The sequence below is a fragment of the Pteronotus mesoamericanus genome, unplaced genomic scaffold (assembly GCF_021234165.1).
Source record: "Pteronotus mesoamericanus isolate MK-2021 breed Mesoamerican mustached bat unplaced genomic scaffold, CSHL_Meso_final contig_41, whole genome shotgun sequence".
NCBI classification, from domain to species: domain Eukaryota; kingdom Metazoa; phylum Chordata; class Mammalia; order Chiroptera; family Mormoopidae; genus Pteronotus; species Pteronotus mesoamericanus.
In genome coordinates, this window is record NW_026555152.1 from 1,358,631 (window position 1) to 1,383,616 (window position 24,986).

The 24,986-nt window shown below is 37.7% G+C and overlaps 1 protein-coding gene across 1 annotated transcript; it reads left to right on the forward strand.

Annotated features, from left to right (window-relative positions):
• On the forward strand, nucleotides 1-24,450 carry HSPH1 (heat shock protein family H (Hsp110) member 1). The gene is made up of 18 exons (XM_054577107.1): nucleotides 1-400; nucleotides 2,922-2,979; nucleotides 4,814-4,954; nucleotides 5,681-5,803; nucleotides 7,518-7,617; nucleotides 8,861-8,994; nucleotides 9,420-9,664; nucleotides 10,237-10,465; nucleotides 12,954-13,060; nucleotides 13,316-13,449; nucleotides 15,461-15,669; nucleotides 17,127-17,258; nucleotides 19,714-19,851; nucleotides 20,623-20,748; nucleotides 22,093-22,200; nucleotides 22,314-22,433; nucleotides 22,652-22,813; nucleotides 23,606-24,450. The coding sequence occupies exons 1-18, from the start codon at nucleotides 294-296 to the stop codon at nucleotides 23,813-23,815; spliced, it is 2,583 nt and encodes an 860-aa protein (XP_054433082.1). The 5' UTR covers nucleotides 1-293; the 3' UTR covers nucleotides 23,816-24,450.
• Nucleotides 24,451-24,986: the final 536 nt, after the last annotated feature.

Genomic DNA, 24,986 nt, shown 5'->3' on the forward strand with positions numbered 1-24,986 from the left:
CGCAGATTCTGGAAAGTTCTGATCAGTGCGATACATAAGGCTGAGGAGCTGAGCCCTCCCCTTTTGGGTTGGTAGTTGGGCGCCAAGCGTGGAGCCAGGGCTTGCCGATCCTGGAAGTCACTGGAAAGGCCAGCGGAGATCGGGTGCCGTCTGCCGCAGGGTGAGCCTTCTGCGAACCGCCACAGTCCCTGGGAAGCCGGGGTGCTCGGACCGGCCAGACCCCTTGAGAGCCGCGCACAGCGGCCGGAAGACGCGGATTAAGACCAGGAGCGGAGGCGAACCGCGAGCCAGTCATGTCGGTGGTGGGGCTGGACGTGGGTTCCCAGAGCTGCTATATCGCGGTGGCACGGGCCGGGGGCATTGAGACCATCGCCAACGAATTCAGTGACCGGTGCACACCGTAAGTGGAGCCTGCAGGGGGCTGGGGGGAGGTCCTGGGCGAGAGGTAGAAGCTCGGCGAGAGCTGCGGAGCAGGGGATTCCAGGCCAGTGGGCTGGCTCGTAGGCGCCCGGTGGCTGGAGGGAGGCTCGGGGGGTCACTGCTCCTCAAGGGACTCGGAACCTGGCACCCCGCCTGGCAGGACGCCTACTCATGAGCTGGTTAGAGGGTGAGTCGGGGCCACGGAGGTCTGCGAGTTGAGCCGCCCTGGGTCGTCGCTGGGCGCCAGACTCCGGCCAAGCCTGAGACGAGGCTCCCTTTCTCGAGAAGCTGCAGCCAGCCCCTTCCGCAGCCGCCCGCGTCCCCAGCCCGGCTGCTCTGAGCCGCCCCCTCCCTCCGAGAGCCCTGCTGCCTTTTTCTTCCGTATTGTGAGTCTTGAAATGAACTGGAAGCTTCCAGAGCCTGTTTGCTGCTGTTGGTCCAGCGAGCAGGGTGACTTGTTAGCGACCGGGGAGTCCGTAAATGAGTCTGTCTTCCCACCCTTTCTCCTGGTTTCCTAACGTCGCTAGCCTAAGTACCTGGAATCTTTGTAGAAGGTGGAAACGTTCTTTTTGGCTCGTTTTAGGAAAGCCGCTCAAGAGGAATCCTAATTCTTACTCTAATTTCTGCATTAATTTCGCACAGTTTAAATGAAGGAGAGAAAGTAAAAATTGCCTACTTTTGTGTAAGAGCGCTAGAACTTAATTAGATGGATGTGATCACTGAATTAAATTTTATATTCGACAGCAGCGTGGGGTGGGCAAAGGATGACATTTTAAAAAGCAACCTTTTCAGTCTTATTTTCTGAAGGTAATATGCAAACATGCGTGCATGTGCATTGGTGAAAACAATTGCTTGCTTCTCAGAGAAATTAACGGTAGGTTAATTTATTTTTAATGCCTTAATCCGAAGATAAAAGGCGTAGAATGAAACATTGAGCTGTTAAGGTAAAATGACTGGGCTTGTGTCACTGAGGGCAGACGGACACTTATGAAAGTGAATGGAAGATAAGAAAAAAGCAAACACTTGACAGTACTTGTAGCATTGGGAAAATTGTTATTCCCTGAGTATACCATGATTCTACCCATTTGCCAATGTACAGCCTGCTTTTTAGCTGTGCAGAGGGTAATTGGAGTATAGTAAGAAAGAATGCATTTCGTTCTTCCATGCTTGGGTGCAGTTGACATCTTTGTTCTCTTTGATACCTATAAAAGAAGGAAAAAGCTGTTCAACTGAGGATAGGAAGAGTTGTGTATGTGGCTGTAGTGACCATTCTGAACTGTGAAACTAAAGACAACAAGTATGGCTCTCAAAAACGTAAACTGAGGGCAATATGGGAGTTCCCCTTGATGTTTTTGATAAAATAGATGTTTCACTCAATTGCGTTAGCTACTATTAATTTCTCTTTAATTAATTTGATTCTCCTTGGAATGAGTAAATTTGTTCTACAAGTGTATAGTTATTTGAACTCAGAATGGTATTGTTTTTGGAAGTTACCTTTAAGGTCTAAAAGGTCTTGCTTTTGCTTGAACACTTCTGGCTTTTGGGATGCTAGTTGGTGCCTGCTCAGAAAATTTAGGTATAGGTTGTCTGTATTAGTGCAAGTTTAAACTTAATTTAACCCGGTACTTAATGCCCTCAGTATGTACCCATTTTGTTCATCTTATTTACCGTCACTCCTGCCTGTCCTGGAATCTGAAACCTAATTTACTTGTGTCCTCCTGACCCTTCCTGTTTGTCTCTGCTCTGTGCTGCATTCCAGTTGCTGGAAGACTCGTCTCACAGTCACCAGTCACTTTTCATCTCTTGAAAGCTGACTTAATGTAACTGACCATTCACTGCTTTCCTTTGGTATTTACACTATTATTCTGCTGTAGTACTTCTCTGCATCATTTTTACTTGGCTTTCTGAAGTAGTCTTCCATGTAGGACCCTCTTTTGTGCTTTTAAAACCCAGAAGCATAACTTAGGCCCACTTTGTTGGTTTATAGAAAAACTTTTGATCCTAAAGAGGCAGATGGTATTATCAGGGTACCAATACAAGTAACAGTGATATCTAGATTTGTACAGACTTGGTGGCTGAGAAGTAGAGTTACACCATATTTTTTGTTAATCATGTATCTAGGGCCAAGTTAAAAATACCCTTTTACTATTCAGAGCATTTTCAGAGTTAAATGAGCACCTCCTAATAACTGGGGACCTGGAGAATTTTTACGGGTACTTGATGTGTTAGGAAATGTCCCCTGAGACTTTTATAGGGGGTGAGGTGGGGGAAGGGATAGAACTGCTTTGTAGATTGGATTCTCAGAAGCAATTAAATAGACAGACTTCAACCCCCTCTGAGTGTTTGGCCTAAGTTTAGAGTCCAAAGTTGTGTTAACACTTGTGCTGCTCCCTGCCCCAAACCATGGGTAGGAAATTTATGTTTGCTTTTCCTCTTTTGTCACTTAAAAATGTCCACATTTATTCTTTTTAACTTTTTTTGAAATGTGTTTTGTTTTATAGGTCAGTAATATCATTTGGGTCAAAAAACAGAACAATTGGAGTTGCTGCCAAAAATCAGGTATGTTCTACAGGGGACGTTTTAAAGGTAAAATCTCAAGGACGTGTAAGAGTATGGAATACTTAAGCCTGTCTGTTGCTGAGTTTTAAAAATATATGACAGAGTATCTTTATGAACCCTTAGATGGTTATTTTTTCCTTATGTTCCCTTCTTGTTTTATTGAATAAGATCTACTTTTACTGTCTACTCTGCCAACCTTAATCTTTAATAATTTCACTACCTTCTAATTTATGTAATTTATGTGAAGGTTCTCTGACACTCATTTAAGAATTAGATTCCTTCTAGAAGTTCTGTGTTTAAAAGTGTTTTCAGGTTACTTAATAATTAAGGTAGGACTGGAAGAACTTTTTGTCTAGACTTGTGCTGTCTCATGTGGTAGCCATTAGCTACATACACATGGCTGCTGAGCACTTGAAATGTGTCTCGTCTGAATTGAACTGTGAAGTAAAAATACACATGAGATTTTGAACACTTAAACTGAATTAAAGTATCTCATTAATATTTTATACTGAGTGCATCTTGAAATAATAGTATTTTAGATACATTAGTCTAAATAAGCTATTGAAGTTCATTTCACCTGTTGCTACTTAAATGCGACCAGAAAATTCACATATGTAAATTTTTATTTAGACTCACAGCATAACTCTTGGATTTGGGGAGAAAAAAGTAAAGTAAAAAAATACGGAATCTCTTTTGGGAGTCTATAAAAAAGAGACTGAAAAAATTCTTTTAAGTACAGAAAATACAGTATTGCTAAAAAAGAAACAAAATTCTAAACCCTAGAATATTGTATTATAGCTAGTTGGAAGACATGAAATGCAAGACAAAAGAGGTAGAAAACAAAGGAGAGAAGAGAAATAGGTATGCATACTCAGAAGGATAGAGACACTGCTATTACATTTTTGTGATTATGTGATGAGAATCAGTTGAGGCTCAGATCTAACCTGTAGATTGGTAGACATTCTTCACCTCAATTATAGAATCACTAGGAATTTTAGATTACAAATATGCTTAAATTTTATATTGTACGAAAACATGTACTACCATGCTATATTCTTCCCCTTAAAAGAAATAGGTCAGAGAAAAAAGTAATTGAACTGTTCTGGTATTTTTGAGCTAGTAACTTCAGAAGTCTCAGTTTTTAATCTTTTATTTTAATTTCTGTATTTTAAATACAATTCTCTTTGTTGACATCTTTGAATGAAATAATGCTGTAAAATGGGATTTTTTAATGGAAGGCCAATCAAAAATGTGTATATGCAATTGAAAGCATTAGGTCATTTAGAAAGTTTAGAATTTTTCTTGCCTTCTCTGCTTTTTGGTATAAATTATTAGCATTGTATGCTAATGCTAGGAAAAGTAGCAGTCCATGTATTTTTTAGCCCAAAATGTTTATTCAAGCCACTTAACAATTTATGAGACTATAATAATGAACTCTTTCTTTAAGAAATGTAATTTGACTGTAGTGCATCTAGGTGTCCTTATTCATTCAGTGGGTAGAAAACAAGTGGGAAAAAGGAATGAAATAAAGGCTTGTGCTTGCTGGTACTTGCTTCAAAGCTTTAGTGACAGTTTCACTCTGTACAGGGTTATCTTGCTGATTTTGAAATCTGTTTTAAAGTCTGTGGTGATAGTACTGCCTCTCGTTTCTTCTCACTGCCTACCCATAGGGAAAGGAGAAGAAATAAAGTCCATTCATTGATGGGTTAATTCAGGAAAGTTACTTATATCCCCATGGTTTGAGTTCTGCAAATGACTTTCTGTAAAATTGCTATAAATACTAATAGGTGTTGAAATTTAGAAAATAATTTAAAATCTTTAATTTCTTGTACAGCAAATCACCCATGCAAACAATACAGTGTCAAACTTCAAGAGGTTTCACGGTCGAGCATTCAATGACCCCTTCATTCAAAAAGAGAAGGAAAACTTAAGTTATGATTTGGTTCCAATGAAAAATGGTGGAGTTGGAATAAAGGTAATATAATTGAGCAACCTTATATTCATAATAGGAAGCTAACTAATCTATAGAGAAAAGTACTTAATTCTTAATGAAAATTTAACTGTCATGTCTTAATTGAACGATACAGTCTTCCCCTTTTTTTTCCCCACCTAAATTCTTTTAAATTGTAGGTATAGCTTTAAATTGTCCTTGAAAATTATTCAAACAGTGTATACTGCTGTAACTTGATTTGTGTTTCTTATAACTTCTTGGCAATTGTAAAATTTAGGTTTACTTAGTGGTGTTTAAAAAAAACCTACATTGTGTTGTCATGTCAAACAAAAGTCTCTCTAGTGTGGCCCAGTTGTGTTGTTTGGAGAGCCGTTTTGTAATACAACCAGAATCTTTTTTTAAACTCGCAGAGGCATTCCTGTCTTATGATTACACAAAATAATATTTATCCCAATGATTCAGCTCTTTAGAGTGGAGATTTACTACCTTCTATAATGTTTTGACTAGTACTTAGGGTTGGGAAACTACCCTGTTCTCTGCCCCCACCCCCGCCACCGCTTTCATCTATAGGAAAACTTTATTCTTTTTTTCTGCTTCCCCTTCCTTTCCTATTCTTCCTTCCTTTTGTCTTCCTTTCCTAAATGGCTATAACAGTAGAGACTCCTGGAAGAGAATATGTAATAATTGGGAGTTAATGTTAGCAGGTATCTTTAGGTACCATTGATTAAGACGTTATTTTCTTCAACATAGGTAATGTACATGGATGAAGAACATCTGTTTAGTGTGGAACAAATAACAGCGATGCTGTTGACTAAGTTAAAGGAAACTGCTGAAAACAACCTCAAGAAACCAGTAACAGATTGTGTTATTTCAGTAAGTAGAATTTAGCAAAGCAATGTGTTTTAATTTGTCTACTTTGTGTTACTCTCAAGTATCCAATGTGTGAAAGCTATTCTATTACGAGGGGTCAAAACTCTATGGGCCTGTGTTAACATAGGAGTATCTCAGAGGAGGTTCAAGTGGTATTTTTAGCTGGAAGTTGCACAGGTTCTTGAGATGCAAATCAAAATCTTTGGGGCTTTTTGAAAATACAGACTAATCAGTCGAATGGGGGATATTCTAATAGTTACTATACCGTTAAACAATTTGTGTACATAGATGGGAGCTTTTCTGAATTTCACCCCTCAAGTTGAGAAGCAGTGCATTAGAAGTTTTAAAATACAACCTACCAGTATTAACAAAACGTAGATTTTCAGCAATAGCCAGTCTACTACATTCAGTGGACAACTGTTAGGTTATCAAGTAGTATTTGAAATGGACAAAAGCCACATTTTATTTGGACACCAAAAAAAGGTAGTTTTAAATTCTGTTTTCTTGAATGTCTATGGTAACTTCTTGATCTCCTCTGCCCCAGAATGTCTACACCATAGTCTTTGGTTACAGCAGGAGTAGGGTGGCCTGCCCAGACTAGTCAGTTTTTATGTCAGTGTGTCCTAGGATATGAAAGAACAGAGACAAGGCTAAAGTTTCTCTTGCCCTTGTAAGATAGAATGTGATTTACCAAAGGGATATCTGCCTGTCGCTTACAGAAATTATTTTAATCTCTGGTAAAATTAAAAAATTAAGTTATAAATCAGGGGTCGTTTTTTTTTCTTTAAATTGGTTAAAAAGCCTAATGAAAGCAGAGTTCTAATTTTAAATGTGAACAGAAATTCACATTGATTCTTGCCTCTGTCTCTTTCTGAAGCATCTGCAATTCCTTGAGGGGGAGTATGTGAAAGCCACTGTACTGAGTTTTCCCCTAGGTGCTTTCTAGTTAAGTGCTACTATGAATGTATTGTTAGGTGCTCTTCTCCAGGAGTAACCTAGTTAAGATGCGTCCTAAATGCAATTAAAAGAATTTAGCTAGAAGCACCAGTTACTCAGCACCATGAGAAACTCCATTCCCTTGAGCTGTTTTACTCTTCTTCCTCTTAGGAAAATCAACAGACTTTGCCAAAAAAAAAAAAAAAGTTCTTGTAATCTTAACAGGTCTACTGAATTAGAAGGTGCGTCATCATCTAGTAATGCTTGAACTCAACAAATAGCAAAACTAAAGGGCAGTGGCATATGCTAGAATTAGTGGTGTATTATTTATGTTTTTGTAGTCTTTAATTATGATTATATTTAACCTTAAATGTCAACTTAGCGTTATAACTTCCAAATATCAATAGAAATTTTAGACATTTGGAAATGGTATTTTATCCACTTAAATTTAAAGCCTTCTGTTAGATTTACATACTTCAGTATGTTTTATGAAAACTGAGTAATTTTTATTTTGAGTTAAAAGTTGGTTATAATAAAGACTACTTTGATACTCTTAAGTTTAGGGCAATCTTTTCAAAAGTAAGTTTACTGTTCTTAATTTTAAGAAACTTGCTAGAAACTAAGCCCAAAGTTCTGTTTCTGTTTTATGACTTAGCTAGGCACCTGGAATGTTAGATTCCATTTATCTGGAATGTTAGGAATTTATTACAAGTGATTGTAAGGAATTGGTACGGATTTTGTGTTCTATGTATGTTAAAATTCTTTCCATCCTTGTCTGTAGGTTCCTTCTTTCTTCACAGATGCTGAGAGACGATCTGTATTAGATGCTGCGCAAATTGTTGGCCTAAACTGCTTAAGGCTCATGAATGACATGACAGCTGGTAAGCAAAATCTTGAATGGAGTGACTATACTCCCAAAACTAGAGCTAAGACACATTAGGAACAATAACTGAACACTTTTTCACATTGATGTAGAACTACTGTCTGTCTAAAAAAACATGTGTTAAGTTTGAAAGCAAAAATTCCAGCTTTTCAGATGCTTATGTTTAATGAGAAATGGCACTTTGTCAGATTGACGAATATGTTTTCATTAGGAAATTGTTTTATATATATATATAGTATGGGACAAAAGTTGGTTTACAGTTGTGAGTACATGCAATAGGACTTGTTCCTGTGTTGTTGTATTTTTCCTACAAACAGCTGTAAACCTACTTTTGCCCCTTCCTGTATATATTTTAATTTTTTGAATTAGGTGTGTTGGATTTAGTTTTTTGGTTTTTTTACATTGTTTTTATAGTTAGGATAAGTTTTCCCAAAAATCTTATACGATTCTGGGTTTCACAACTACCTTGAATATAATTATTGATGTAGTTTAAAAAATTCTCTCCTCCTGTAATTCCCAATTATATGTAGTTAGGCGTTGATCATTCATCTCAGACAAATACTAAACTGTATTATTTTCTAGACATTGGGTTACATGTGGATATAATGTTGAGCAAAGCAGTCACTGTTACCTCCTAGAGCTTCTGCGAGTTTATTATGATTTCAGTGGAACAAAAATTCAGTTACAGTTTAGTGTCAGCAAAACATATAAGGCTTTTTAGCATATTTCTATTGGATTCTAAGTCTTAAAGAGGCAATAAAGCCATGTTCTTAGGTATACATGCTTAGAAACACAGTGGTTTTGAAGTTCAGAAAAAGCTAACCAACTCTCTAAGGGAGATCAGTTATTTATCTTGAATCTAAAAATAATTGGTAGGAACTGCAATTCCTGTAGTTGTATATTAAATTCTTAATTTTTTTGGATGAGCAGTCTTCTGGCAGGTCGTGGTTAAAATGTGAGTATTGCATAGTGAGTCTGATAACTGTGGTTACATGTCATTGTATGTCTTCTCTGTCATGTGTCTCCATATATTGAAAAGTGATAGAGCATTGTTCTAAACTCAGAAAAGGGGAAAAAAGTAATTGATGCCAAGGAAACGAGTATGAAGTGGGGTGTAAAAATGGTGTGTTCAGCTTTGTTTGAAGTATAGTTAGGTTTTCTGCATGTGTAATTATGTTGTAACAATGAAATTCCTAAGAAAATGTGAATCAAAGAATTGAAACTCACTTACTTTTTTGTAGTTGCTTTGAATTACGGAATTTATAAGCAGGATCTCCCAGGCCTGGATGAGAAACCTCGGATAGTGGTTTTTGTTGATATGGGTCACTCAGCTTTTCAGGTGTCTGCCTGTGCCTTTAACAAGGGAAAATTGAAGGTAAAGTCATAAATTTAAATTAAATGTGTTTTAATATGTTTTATCTGTCATTATTTTAAGCTACTGAGTATCTTGACTGTGGTCTTCTTGGTAACAAAGAGTGTTGGGTAAATGGTATGAACAAAGAATTTTTCTTAAGGTTGATCTTTATAAAATCATGTCTTAGCATATTCTATATTCTTGCTTAGGCAAGAAAAACTTTTTCAGATCATCTTTATGTAATCATTAAAAGTCAAAACTATCTTAGAGATTTAGTAATTTGTTTTGGTTTGTAGTTACATTTCTCCTAACTTGGATTTCATGTTGCAATTTAGATAGAAGTCCTGAGCCTGTTAGTCTTTAGTTGTTTGAGTAGCAATGTTTAAGATTGAAGTAAAAAATATGATTGAAAATAACCAAATTATTTGTTGTTTTAACTAAATTAGGTACTGGGAACAGCTTTTGATCCTTTCTTAGGAGGAAAAAATTTTGATGAAAAGTTAGTAGACCATTTCTGTGCAGAATTTAAAACTAAGTATAAGTTGGATGCAAAATCCAAAATTAGAGCTCTTCTTCGTCTGTATCAAGAATGTGAGAAGTTGAAAAAGCTAATGAGCTCAAACAGCACAGACCTGCCACTGAGCATCGAGTGCTTCATGAATGACCAGGACGTGTCAGGAAAGATGAACAGGTACATCCTGAATTCTGCGAGTAAATAGGAAGAACTGCTGGCTGGGTGCTGTGCTTCTAGGCCCACAGTTGTGTGCAACCTGCTGGAAAGACCACGAACACCCTAGGTTAGACTTAGGGGCACTTTTGGTAAGAGGGTATATATTTAGAAAAAGTTTTGCTAAGCACTCTTCTGATGAAGTCTTTTGGCCCTTTTCTACTTTTCTGGGGCAGTAATTGAATAGTGCTTTACCAAATGTTGTATTTCACAGAAATATTTTGAAGTCAGTGGCAATTTTTTAAAAAGTAACAAGAGTTGGATCACATAAAATATATGAGTAAAATGTCAATCATCTTAATGTAAAAATGATTCTTCCAGTGATAACTGATTTTCTCCACCACCCCTTTCATCTGTTTTATAAGTTTACATTTTAAAAAGTTACAAATTACAGTTAAATTGGCCCATGTAGAATCCAGGGTGTCTGATAAAAAAATGAAATTCATTGGGTTGCTAAAGATTTATTGTTTAAAAACAAGATGTTGACCTTTAGGTGACTTTTCTAAAGATTTATAGTGTTCCTCTTACTTACCAAGGGCACAATTTGAAGAACTCTGTGCTGAACTTCTGCAAAGGATAGAATTTCCCCTTCATTCACTGATGGAACAGACGCAGCTTAAAGTAGAAGATGTAAGTGCTGTTGAGATTGTTGGAGGCGCTACCCGAATTCCAGCTGTGAAAGAAAAAATTGCCAAATTCTTTGGAAAAGATGTTAGCACAACACTCAATGCAGATGAAGCAGTTGCCAGAGGCTGCGCACTCCAGGTATGCTCCTAAGCCTGCCTTCTCCTGCATGCGTGGCTTCCTAAGCCTCCCCTTCTTATGCACCCATGCCAGAAATCTCTTCTACCTCATTACATGGTGCTGGCATTGGGTGGTAAGCAGGGTCCTATACCTGATTAGATACTACAGGGGAGTTACTCCCCCCCCAAAGCTCCTAATTTTTAGCTTTTCCTTTTTTTTCAATATATATTTTATTGATTATGCTATTACAGTTGTCCCATTTTTTTCCTCCCCTTTATTCCCCTCTACCCTGCACTGCCCCTCCCCCTAGCATTCTCCCCTCCTTAGTTCCTGTCCATGGGTCATACATATAAGTTCTTTGGTTTCCCCATTTCCTATACTATTCCTAACTTCCCCCTTCCTATTTTGTACCTACTATTTATGCTTTTTATTCCCTGTATCTTTTCCCATATTCGTCCCCTCACCTCTGATCTCCATTTCTATGATTCTGTTCCTGTTCTAGTTGTTTGCTTCATTTGTTTTTGGATTTCTTTTTTAGGTTCAGCTGTTGATAGTTGTGAGTTTGTTGTCATTTTATTGTTCATAGTTTTTTATCTTTTTCTTAGATAAGTCACTTTAACATTTCATATAATACGGGCTTAGTGATGATGAACTCCTTGAACTTGACCTTATCTGGGAAGCACTTTATCTGCCCTTCCATTCTAACTGATACCCTTGTTGGATAGAGTAATCTTGGATGTAGGTCTTTCTCTTTTCATGCCTTTGACTCCTTCTTGCCTAGAAGGTTTCTTTTGAGAAATCAGCTGACAGTCTACGGAAATTGCTTCGTAGGTAACTGTCTCCTTTTCTCTTGCTGCTTTTAAGATTCTTTCCTTATCTGTAATCTTGGGTAATTTAATTATGATTTGCCTTCGTGTGTACTTCCTTGGGTCCAACTTCTTAGGGACTCTCTGAACTGCCTGGATCTCCTGGAAGTCTGTTTCCTTGGCCAGACTGGAGAGGTTCTCCTTCATTATTTGTTCACATAAGTTTTCAGTTTCTTGCTCTTTTTCTTCTTCGTCTTCGTCGTCTTCTTGGTCTTCGTCTTCGTCGTCGTCTTCATCTTCTTCGTCGTCGTCGTCGTCTTCCTCTTCCTCTTCCTCGTCTTCCTCTTCCTCGTCTTCCTCTTCCTCATCTTCCTCTTCCTTGTCTTCCTCTTCTTTTTCGTCGTCGTCTTCCTCTTCTTCCTCTTCCTCTTCCTCCTCTTCCTCTTCCTCTTCTTCTTCTTCCTCTTCTTCCTCTTCCTCGATGATTCGGATGTTGGAATGTTTCAAGTTGTCCCAGAGGTTCCTGGGCCTCTCATTTTTTTGAATTCTTGTTTTTTCATTCTGTTTCTGTTGGAATGTTTATCTCTTCTGCTCCAAATCATTGATTGGAGTCTCAGTTTCCTTCCCTTTCCTGTTGGTTCCCTGTATATTTTTCTTTATTTCACTTTGCATAGCCTTCACTTTTTCCTCCATTTTGCAACCACACTTTACCATTCTGTGAGCATCCAGATTACCAGTGTTTAGAACTGTGCATCTGATAGGTTGACTATCTGTTCATCGCTTAGTTCTATCTTTGGAGTTTTGATCTGTTCTTTCATTTGGGTCATATTTCTTTGTCAAGGGGAGTTACTTTTAAATAAGTCCATAAGGATGTGGGGAGCCAAGGACCTTCAACTCTGGAAGATCCAGGAAAGTCAGGATTAAAGGAACTGCAGAGCCAGTGTTTCTCAGACTGGGGATGAGGAATAGGCATGATACTGGGGTGTGACAGAAATCAGCTGTAACATGAATTAGCTTTGGGGATGACAGTTGTTACAGGGCACATCAGTGGAACTTTGAAAAGCAGTCTAGTGTAATACAGAATTGATGTGGGGGAGAGTTTGCAGAGTTAAGGGTATATTTGTTAACTGATTTAGGAAAGAGTTCCTCCCCCTCTGAATTGATTTTAACCTGTTTATCAAGTAAGAAGGCAGCTCAGAAGTCTGACATTAGGCAAAGCAAATACACCAAATTTAGAAGTTACTCATAAAAAGGAAAATAATTTCTGTTTATATTTAGGACAGTGTAGTCAAATTAAGTAGTTTTAACTAAAATTTCAAGTTAACATGCTTGAGTTTGATCTGGTTAACATAGTTTTTTAGTACAAAGCAAGAGCTTCTGTAGACAAAGGTATTTAGATGGACTACCCTTTAAAACTTAAAAAAGGAAGAATATGTAGATACTTCTTATTACTGATTATTTATTATATCATCCTGACCCATCCTGGTGTTTTTGTTTTTCCTTTTCTTTGATAATGGAGTATGCCTCTTTATCCCTTAATTCTCAGAAACCTGGGAAGTTTTTGTGGTTAATGTATACTGTAAGCATTTTGAATTTGAATTTAAACCTACCCATTCCATTTGAATTGAGTTTTATGTTAAAAGGTGAGTAGAATTACGTATGTGCTCATGATAATTTTTCCTTTTTATCTTTCTTTTTTGAAGTGTGCTATCCTGTCTCCAGCATTTAAAGTGAGAGAGTTTTCCGTCACGGATGCAGTTTCTTTCCCAATATCTCTGGTGTGGAGCCATGATTCAGAAGACACTGAAGGGTATGTATCAAAGAATAATTTTCAGATAATGTGTTTTACTATAAAGAAGAAAAAGTCACAAATGACTTTGATGGTAGTGTGTCTGATTAATCTAACTGGGATTTTTCAAAAACCAAACCTATCAAAGTATTTCTCTCATTTTGGTGTTCTAAATGGTGGGATAGACTTGATAAAGGTTTTGGAATGTGCCTGTTCTGTTGGTATATCACAATAAGCTTAAGTACTTGTCACATCTCACTGCCATTCCTTCCCTAGTGTTCACGAAGTGTTCAGCCGGAATCATGCTGCTCCCTTCTCCAAAGTTCTCACCTTCTTGAGAAGCGGGCCTTTTGAACTGGAAGCTTTCTATTCAGATCCTCAAGGAGTTCCATATCCAGAAGCAAAAATAGGTAAAGCAATTAAGTGTATTTACTCTTAAAGACTTAGTGTACAAACTTGAAACTTTGAACAGTGTTGAGTGGAACATAATTCTGAGTGAAGACATTTTTGATTTAAGATAATGGTGATGGAGAAATCTTTGATTGATGAATCAGCTGACCTACAGGGATGAAATAGAATTGCTAGTTAGTTCTGCTGTTACTTCTAAGGATCTATATCTAGGAATACTTTGGTGTTTTTCATATTCTTATGTAATCCATATTTAAGGAATTACCACCTACTTTTAACATTAACCTTTCCTCTAGGTGAAACATTACTTACAGCTTAACATCTGACTTAAAAACCATTGAGCTGCTTCTCAAGTGTATCTTCGTATTTTAAAAAAAGCGTCATTTTTGGTACACTTTTCTTGGGGAGGCTTGACACTGCCCATCTATTTTGACCCACAGTTACCTGTGGTATAGCCTCAGGAGTCTGCCTCAGCAGCCATGTCTCTTTCCCAGGCTGTGAGTAGGACTTGCCAGTATTGCCAGATCTTTTGCGGGACTCCCCCTTGCCCACAGCCTTGCATGAAATTGTGGAAGGGGTCTGACCTGGCCCTGGTGAGTTATGTTTCTTTTTATTTTATTTTCTTAGATGTTATTTATTTACTTTTAGAGAGAAGGGAAAGGAGGGAGAAAGAAAGGGAGAGAAACATCAATGTGTGGTTGCCTCTCATGTGCTCCCTCCTACTGGGGACCTGGCCCACAACCCAGGCATATGCCTTGACTGGGAATTGAACTGGCTACCCTTTGTTTCGCAGGCTGGCACTTAATCCACTGAGCCACACCAGCCAGGGCCAATTATGTGTTTTTCTTACTAAAAATTTTAAAAGTTCTGACATAGGAGCTTTTCTTTCCTTTTTTTAAGTTTTTACAAATTGATTGGGAAGAAATTAAGAAATGGGTCTTAATGGCAGTTACTCCCCCAACTAGTGAAATGACTGTTACTGAGGGTTTATTCCACCATCTCTCACTGTCCTGGGAGTTAAACCCTGGAATAACTACTGTTGGTGGAGATGGTCACTGACACTTAGTTCTTGGTTCCATCATTTTTCATGTTCACTGTAAATACCAGCTCAATCCACAGAGGGATGGGAAGGTCATGGAACGCACAGCTGATCACAGACTGGGTCAGAGTCAGCATCCAGCTCCTCTTCAGTTATGTTCTGGGGCTACTCTATCATGAATAATTTCAGGCTTTGATACAGGTTTTAGCTCACCTTGCCTATTTAAAACCTAGGAAACTTCTGATTATTCAGTCAGAAAAAATCATATTCCTTGAAGGACCTATAGGATTAAAAAACAGCACAGCCTGATAATCATCAGCCTTTCACTTGCTAATAGATTTTCACCCTAGTCTAGTTTGCATTCACCCACCTGGAGAAGTAGGATGAGAGGAGGCATTGACTACTGGTCATCAGTGTCTTAGACATAGTGGTGGTGTCATAAGTGTTAAGTAAAAACAGTTGCAAACATGCCCTCGGCCTTTGGACATTTCATGGCATATTAAGGCTAATCTCAAGTATCACTGTACTGGAGACTTAAAATATCTTAAAAGACTTAACATATTTTGCCACGTAGAATGCACACTTTTCTGCCCAGCTTTTTGAGGGCTATGCATGAAGAGTACTAATTCTGTATCTATATAAATGTTTTTAATTTTTTTTTATGCTTACATATTAAAAGTGTAACTCTAGAAAGCAATAGTGATATCCTTATGCAAAATACCCTGGAGTACAAGAATTGGTTTTGTTTCTAAATATAAATAAATAATTGAATTAAAACAAAATATTTTTTCTTGAAAGTTAGGGCCAAAAATATGGGTTCACATTACACACAGCAAAATACAGTAAGTATAATTAAGTTGGTAGAGAACATGAGATTTTGGAATAACTGTACTTTCAAGCCTTAGTTCTTAGCCTTTTTCATGTTTACAGAAATGTAAATTCAGTTCTAAAATTGTCAATTTATTTTTGTTCAGGCCGCTTCATAGTTCAGAATGTTTCTGCTCAGAAAGATGGAGAAAAATCGAGAGTGAAAGTGAAAGTGCAAGTCAACACCCATGGCATTTTCACCATCTCTACAGCGTCTATGGTGGAGAAAGTACCTGCTGAGGACAGTGAGCTGCCTTCTGTCGAAGCTGACATGGAGTGTCAGAGCCAGAGAGCTCCAGAAAACCCAGACCCAGAGGTAAGTCTGGGTATGACCCTTTAAGTTTGACTACATAGTTGACTTAATTCTAAGCTATAAAAGAAGGGTAGGGAAGTGTTAAAATAGGTTTTGCTTAATTTTGATTAGAATTTTGGATAATGATAATTAGCAGTTGCTCTATGATGTTAATATACAACCTAGAGTATGGTGAATTGTGATTAATCTGTATAATTAATTTGAGCTGGCTTATGACAATTTAATTGAATTATTTTTCTTAAAGACATAAACCACATATTGATAAGTAAAATGTTGATTAAGAAGAAAAGACTATTATAAAAACTGTTTGTTGAAATATGTAACATATTAAAGCTGATTTTGTTTTTTTGAATGTCAAAAACTGGCTTTGGTATTTCAGAACTTACTTGCTTTCATTTTTATGGTTTGCTGTATTGTAGGAGGTAGAGAGGTATCTTTCTAGAGCAGAGAAAGTTGTCACTGCTCCTGTTCTTAATTTAGATTTCCTTTAGCATGAGTGCTAGTGTTATATGATGAACAGAGGGAACTTTTAAGAAACTACTTCTGTGTAATAAATAGCTTAAATGAAGAGACAGGCAGTATAGTGTTTGAGTTAAGATGTGAGACTAGTAATCAGACTTCTGTTTCTAGAACATGGAAGGAACATTAATATCTGAGCCTTAGTGTTCTCATCTAGGCAAACTTCAGTATAATGAGTAAAATGACCAGGGCCATGTGTTTTCTCATTTGGCTACAGACACCATTGTTCTAATGCCTGTTGTATCAGTCTGTTAGAACCTTCTAGACATTACCAGGAGTGCCTGGCTTCTGAACACATCAGTGTCTGCCTTAGAAACTGGAAGCTCTGACAAAACCATGAGAGGCTTCAGAGTGGGCAGGAAGGATTGAGGCTTCTATCATGTAGCATATAATCTTTATGTTGAGGTCTTTTGGGTGTAACTAGTTGGATCACAACCAGTGGGGAGAGTGAGTGTGCGTGTCTGTGAGCTGTCATGATGAGCCCTTGAATAACTGATGGTTGGCTCTTTCATGGAACTGTTCAGTTCACTGAAATGGAGATAGGTCCACATGCATGATGGCTCTTGGTAATATTAGGTTTCAGAAGCTTGTTTCTGGGACAGGTCTGGAGTAAACCTATTTCCTGTGCTTTCGAGAGTCAATATGTAACGAGGCAAGGTGGAAGTTTTTTAAAGGAAAGTTATTGTCGTTCACATCAATCAAAACACCTACTATTTGTATTATTTAACTATACTAACTGTTCTCGTTCAAGTAATTTTTTTATAGATTTAGATTTCTAATGAGTTTTTAGATATTTTGTGTTCATTTTGCTGTTATCTAGTGTTTTACCCCCACCTGTTAAGATTTCGGTAATTGAGCATACTGTCTGGTTCCCTGTAACCTTTACATTTATCCAAGTACACCTGCTTTCTACATCCTTTGTGCCTGGGCTTTCATTTCAGAAAAATGTCCAGCAAGACAGCAGTGAAGCTGGAACACAGCCCCAGGTACAAACTGATGGTCAACAGACCTCAGAGTCTCCCCCTTCACCTGAACTTACCTCAGAAGAGAACAAAACCCCAGATGCTGACAAAGTGAGTGATGCTTCTAGTTCATTCCATTGAACAATGTTGGAACATGTGATCATTAATGGTATCATTAAATCTGCAGTTTCAAGAGGAAGCACCAAGTTGTCTTAGTCTATTTAGAGTTTTTTGCGGGGGGGGGGGGGAGTGCGGTTTCCTGTTGGTTTTCTGTGTATTTTTCAACTAAAAACAGTTGAAGGTACTCAAGCTCAACTAAGGAAATTGAATATCCTGCTTAAGACCTGAAGGCTTCTCTTGGTTGACTGCCACAGCAAGCGACAGGAGACAAATAGCCTTGGTTGCCTTCTCTAGTGTCAGAGGTACCTGCCGATGGGAGGAGCAGAAACAGATAGAGCCCAGGGCTGTGTTAGTTGCCACTTCAATTAGTCTGATAATAAATATATGAGCTATAGAAATCTGGTAAACTTTCTTCTCTTCTCACATCACCTATTAAATTTAAATAAATAGAATGATCTGGAAATAAGCACATTGCATTTCAAAGTAATTTTTCTTTTGCCCTACTTCCACAGTATGTACTGGAACCTAAATTAAATAGTTATGTTGTGTCCCTTTAAAAATACTGGTTTCTAATCGGACCTTTAAAATTTATAGTCGGATGGATGTTAGGAAGTTTTTGTTTTGTCTCTCCATATCACTCTGCTTTGCAGAAATTCATTCCTTGTGCAAGTTGCATGTAAATTATTAACTTTCCATTAGTGGTTTGGTTTTCTCATTGTGAGGGTAGAATTCTTTACCTGAGATGTTTTACACTTGGTGGAAATTTCCAGTTTTTATGTCCCTGTGCCCTGGTTGCTCCTGTAGGGGTCCTGGTGTGAGCCATAGGTCCAGGTCCTGGTTTCTCAAAGCTTTCCTGCTAGATTAATGGTGCCAGTGGAGCAGCACTGCTTCCTTCGTATTAACAGCTCCTTGGTTTCAGCATCACTCCCCTCACATACTTGAGCATTAACTGACAGCACCAATGATGTCAGTACCTGTGTAGAACATGGCAGCGGCAGCACCTCATGCTCTTAGCTGTAGGGGGAGCACCAACGTCAGGCCTTTTGGAATATTCTCACACACGCACCCCCCGCCCCCACAGAGGGGGCCTTGTCCATGCCATGTCAAGTGCTGTGTGGTGATACATTGATTTTGTCAGTAGTTGGCGTAATGTTGTACAGGTAGTCTTATCGTGACTTAACTGCCAGACATGGACTATCATCCATTTGTTTCCCAAATATCTGTTGCTCTCCGGTGTTTTGCTAAGTGTAGATGTGATCTACTCCATTTGTTTTTCTTGTGCTTCATGACCCCAGAGTGAGCACATTGTATTGGAGTGTTCTGTGCACTAGAGGAGGAAGACGGGGGGTGCAGGCAGACTGACTGGGTCATTGCTAGTGTGACACAGCTTAAAGCAGCTGAGAGACATGGGATTTCTGAGGACCACTGAAGTAGAAGTCTGGGAAACAAGAGTTCTCATCCCATCTCTGTCTTTGTAATTTTAGGCAAACCATTGAACCTTCTTAAGTCCTAGCTTTATTTTCTATAAAGTGCCTGGAATTGTAACATTCTTTATAGATTCCCCAAAATTAATCATTGGCAGTGTTTGCTGTGACCTGTGGGCTGATCTCTTCCTATTTTACCAAACCAGCTAACCAGGGTACATGTGATAGACCCCCTGGTTATCTGCAATTCTGTTTCCTACATTGTGTTCTTCATCACCTGTGTGAGTGGGAACCTGCAGAAATGGAAATAAAAGAAAAGGCTTGGAAAATTAAAGGCCACAGGAGATGCTTGCTTCTTTAGCCCTGTATTAGAAATTTTAAAAAGTGTACTGTAAATTGTTAGCATTCACTGCATCATTCTGTTTGCTATTTTAAGGTTTGTATGAGAAGTGATATGACTCAGGGCAGATAGTAGGAATAAATACATACATAGACACACGTGTGTGTGTAACCTCTAAGTAGGACATGAAAGGCACTTGTCAGTACAGTGCTAAATGTAATTAAGGCAGGTCTGATGCTGGTACAGAAGGACTTAGGTACATATTACAGGGATAGGCTGACCCTGACATTTCTAGTGTTGGTCAGTCTGTCTGCAGTTACTGTCACATTCTCTACTATAAAGATGTAGCAATTTAATAATATTTTTGACTCTTCAGAGTCACATTGTTTAAAGGGATGAGAACATAAAGATCAATGGAGAAAAGCTTTAGCAGAAGAGATTAAGTTCATTGTGAAAACAGAGAAATGTCCCATTGAATTCTCAAATGAGAGAGTAGCATGCTTATGTGTCATTACAGCCCTGATTTAAAATGGGTGAGTGGGAATCAGAAGACTTTACACTCTCTTCCAACTTGATAGTTTCAGAGATTTTATTTTTGCTTATGTCATCAGCAAGTATGATGAATTTTATTTGTTACGTTTTTCAAGTATTATCTAAGAATTTTTTTTACCCTCTTTCTAAGGCAAATGAAAAGAAAGTTGACCAGCCTCCAGAAGCTAAAAAACCCAAAATCAAGGTGGTGAATGTGGAGCTGCCTGTTGAGGCTAACTTGGTCTGGCAACTGGGGAGAGACCTACTTAACATGTACATTGAAACAGAGGTAGGTACTTCCATACATATTTTGGAATGTGTTTAGTTGTTTGGCCCTGTTGCCCATATTTCTGATATATAAATGGCTATAATCCTTTTCAGTATCCCAAGTTTTATACAGTTTTAGAGATAGGACGAAGCCAGAATCAGTGGCTTTTCAGTTTAATTTTTTAACAAGTTTTGTTTATGTTTTTGCATATTTATGAAAAAAAGATTGCTACTGTTCTGCTTGGTATAAACGTGATTTCCCAAGTCCTTGTGAAGAAATTGGATGCCTGTATTTTCTACCACAGAGTATGGTACAGTTGAATTTCCAGGCTACACTGAATACTTCTGTTAAAACATTGTGCTTTTCCATAGTCTGGAGAGTGTGAAATGATTGAGATTCAGTTTTTCTATACTCAGATGGGAACATTGTGTTTAGAACTTTAACAATAAATATAACTAAATGGATAAAAGTAATTTATCCTTGATTTTCAAATGGGCAAAGTGGTCTGATCATTATCCATTGGCCAGTATTAAATCTCAATATGAGACAACCATATAACTACATGAAGGAAAACAAAATAAAAGACATGAATTTTTTTTTCCTTTTTCCTATTCTCAAATGAGAAAGCTGTATAATTTTTTACATAATGTTAGAAAGTGAAGAACTTTGTAGGGTTTGTTGTAAGAGTTTTATCAGTATGAATTAGAACTGTTAACACTGATACTCATATTTTTGGTACAATTTATTACAGATAACAAGAGTTTGAAATTAACCTTTTCTGTTCCCTGACAGGGTAAGATGATAATGCAGGATAAATTGGAGAAGGAAAGAAATGATGCTAAAAATGCAGTGGAGGAATATGTGTATGAGTTCCGGGACAAGCTGTGTGGACCATATGAAAAATTCATCTGTGAGCAGGTATGTTAGAGCCCAGTTTCTATTCAGATATAAAGTGTTTAACATCAAACTCAACATTTGAATCTCTACTAGATTATGTAATGAGCTTTTTGGAAACAAAACAACTTGAAATAGAAATTGTATAAGCAAAGTCCTAGAGAGAGGCTCACAATGACGTGCAGTTTTGTTCTGTTCTAGCTTATACCAGTAACTCTTCAGTTTTTACCATCCAGAAGAAAGAACCAGTCAGATTCAGAGTCTATGACAGCCCCAGTTATGGGGGCTACAAAGATAAATAAAAGAAAATCCTTGCTTTCCAAGACCTCAAAAACCTTTTTTAGGACTTGGTTGCTCTTAACTGTTTATTCCTCCAAACTGGTTCATCCAGTCATTCCAGAGTTTATCAGTCCCCATTTCTATTAACCCTCGTCTAAGTTCCGAAAGTGAGTAGAATGCTAAGTAAATCCCAGAAGCACAACTGTAAAAGATGGGACTTAAAAAAAATTGACTACATAGAGATCTAGGATAGTTGAAGAGTTAATTCTGAAGTTAAAAGAATTTCAGCATAGTCTGTTTTAGTCCTAAGATCCTTGTGATACGTTTCAGTTCTCAGCTCTGCCTTAACACTTCTTAGATTGGTTATTACGGCAATTCTGAGGTAGAGGTAACCTAAACCAGGCTAGACCTCCTAAGGCTAGAGGAGCAGTATATAGTTAATATGAATTGCGTAGAAGTGAGTTTTTCATGTGTTCAGTGCCTGAGTCATCAGCTTTCTCATTTCCCTTTCAGTACTCACTAGTTGTGGAAGTGAATAGAATCTAATTGTTTTGAAGAGTATAAAGATAATTCCTCTTGCAAACCCACATTTCAATGTGAAAATTGTCCATAATTGGACTTCTAAGATGCAATAATTGTAAGTAAGAGATCTTTCAAAAATTGCCAAATGTCCCAGTATGAAAGATGGAGAAGCCAAAGAATAAGCTGTCCATCCCCGTGTGAAATACTGTGTGGGGCTGATAGTAGAGTGCATTCATTGGTCCTTGATGCTTTTTAGCGAAGACAATCCAGGTGATCCAAGTGCCTTCCTAGAAATAAGAGCAGATAGTTGGTATTTAATATTAAGAAAAACTTTTTTAAAAAAAATTTTACTGATTTTAAGGAGAGAGGAAAGGTGGTGGTCGGGGGAGAGAAGCAATTTGATTAACTTATTTATGCATTCATTGGTTGTTTCTTATATGTGCCTGACTGGGTCCTGCAATTTTGGTGTAGCCAGATGGCGCTTTATCCAGCTGAGCTACCCAGCCAGAGCAGTGTTTAATTTTTTATTGACTTTCTGTCATGTTGATTCTCATATTTCACATATAGGATCATCAAAATTTTTTGAGACTACTCACAGAGACTGAGGACTGGTTGTATGAGGAAGGAGAGGACCAAGCAAAGCAAGCCTATGTGGACAAATTGGAAGAATTAATGGTAGGCCCTTCTTTCACCTTTGAAACCAGTACCTGTGCTTTAGACTACAGACTTTTAAAAATATGATTATGACAAATATTAATTGGTTTTTTTTTTGGTTTTTTTTTTTTTAGAAAATTGGCACTCCAATTAAAGTTCGATTTCAAGAAGCTGAGGAACGGCCAAAAATGTTTGAAGAGCTTGGACAGAGGCTGCAGCACTACGCTAAGATAGCAGCTGACTTCAGAAATAATGTAAGTCTTTGTATACCTGGAGGAGAGGTTACAGTAGGTTTTTAATCAGCTGATATTTAAGCTGAGGAACCTTTGTTGGGAACAGAGTTCTTAAACAAGAAATATGTTTTTGGTATTTGAGGCCAGAGGTAGATTTGAACTTCATAGAAAATTTTGACAAGTTAGTTGTCACTGTTAAATACTTAATTCTGCAGAATGACCATGGTTTTTCCATTCAGGATGAGAAATACAACCATATTGATGAGTCTGAAATGAAAAAGGTCGAGAAGTCTGTGAATGAAGTGATGGAGTGGATGAATAATGTCATGAATGTCCAGGCTACAAAGAGTCTTGACCAGGATCCAGTTGTACGTTCTCAGGAAATTAAAGCAAAAATAAAGGTGAGTGTTGTGTGTTCATTGTTGTGTTTTCTTAGGGACTCGAGTTGTAATTACTTCAACCCTGAACATAACCATTTTTCATATAAATCTTTTCAGCTCATGCTAACTGAAACCAGATTTCTTGATTTCTTGTAACACAAAATTTAGAAGACTTTTAAGAGTTTGTTAAATTTCCATTTTATTTATTCATTCATCTCAGCAAATATATTTATTGAGCCCCTACCAAGTGCCAGTCATTACACCAGGTGCTAAACTTCCAGTCCCTGCCCTGTGGGAGTCACCTGTTAGAGTGAGGAAAGCTTGAGAATAAACACATGTAGCATTATATCAGACAACTTATAAAGTGCTTAGGTACAAACAGAGTCAGAAGGTTTTGGGAGATTCTGGACAGTGGAGAAAATCTAGGTTAGTGTTTTGTCAGGGAAGGCCTTGCCCAGTGCGTGAGACTCGAAGGAAGTTAGGGAAAAACCTGAGAAACTACTTTCTGTCTGGAAGAATATTCACAGTGAAGGGTAAGGAAATGGGAGCTTTTGAAATAAGTGGGCTGCAATGAATTCTAGCTCTTTGGTTTTTCTGATCCTCAGGCTAGACATCATAGGCACATACTCAATTCTCTTCCATCAGGCGTCAGACAGTGGTATTGAGCAAGTATAATTAGTAAATGTGATTCTTTGAGATATGTGTAATTGAACTTGTAGAAAAGTATTGGTTTATATATGTAGAAAAATAATAGAAAATGGACCTGAATGGTTCTGAGTCAGTCTGATGACTAGCTTTGTTTTTCTTTCTTAGGAGTTGAATAACACCTGTGAACCTGTCGTAACACAACCCAAACCAAAAATTGAATCACCGAAACTGGAAAGAACTCCAAATGGCCCAAATACTGATAAAAAAGAAGACAATTTAGATCAACGCAAAAGTAATTTCAGTGCTGAACCTTCACATCAGAATGGTGAATGTTACCCTAACGAGAAGAGTTCCCTTAACATGGACTTGGACTAGATAACATTAAATTGGCTTTGTCCTTCAATTAATAAAATTTTTGCTGTAGTATGTGACTCTACGTAACATACTGAGACTATTTATATTTTCTTTTTTAAGGATGTTTAGAACTTTTGTGTAGTATATGGAAAAAGCTTACGTCTGTAGCCTTTATGATCCTAAAAGGGAAAATTGCCTTGGTAACTTTCAGATTCCTGTGGAATTGTGAATTCATACTAAGCTTCTGTGCAGTATTACCATTTGCATCAGTGAAGATGAAATTGACTTGTCTTTTGAAGAAGCTAAAACAAACTGTACTGATTGTTCAAGAGGGCTGTGGGTAAAATTTGTTCCTGCCAAGGTAGTTTTCTTGCATCGTGCTTTCCATTTCAGCATGTGTGTGGATGTTTATAAACAAGACAGTTGGATTTCACAAGGGCTTTCTAAAATCCTGTCCAATAGAAGATGACTTTTTGCTTTGATATTAAAATTTATTGAGTAATGCAAATGCTAGTGAAATGTGTTAGCAGCATGCAGAACAAAATCTTTCAGATATCTCTCATTACACAGTGCACTGTCATGTGAAGATGTCAAGCAGAAGAAATGTGGATTCTTTGTGTTACTGGTCAATTGTGAAGCCTTTTATGAGCTTTAAAATAAAGTTCATCTTATGGTGTCATTTCTAAATGGTTTTGTCACTGACTTTCAAATGGGATGGGGGAGAGTGATATAAACTATTATTGCAGAAATGAAGTCACTGTGAAAATCAGTATTTTTTTCCTGCTCCTATATATGAGGGGAGGACCACCCAAAAATGGAATCTATAAAAACTGTTCTTAACCTGTTTAAGTCACCCTCAAAGTACTCTCCATTTGATGCAATGCACCTGTTGAAACATTTTTTTCACAGCTCAGAACAGTTTTGAATACGTCAATTTTGATGCCTTTTAGTGCTTCTGCCATTTTTTGTTTCACCTGTTCTAGGTTAGTAAAATGTTTCCCTTTGAACACTTTTTTCATCCAGGAAAACAAAAGAAAGTCACTTGGAGCAAGATCAGGTGAATGGGGAGGATGGAACACGGGGGTCATGCTGTTTTTGGTCCAAAAGCGCTGAACACACTGTGTGGTGTGAGCAGGTGTGCTCGTAAATCACCCATCACGAAATGGGGAGATGCATTGAAAGAGTCTTCAAA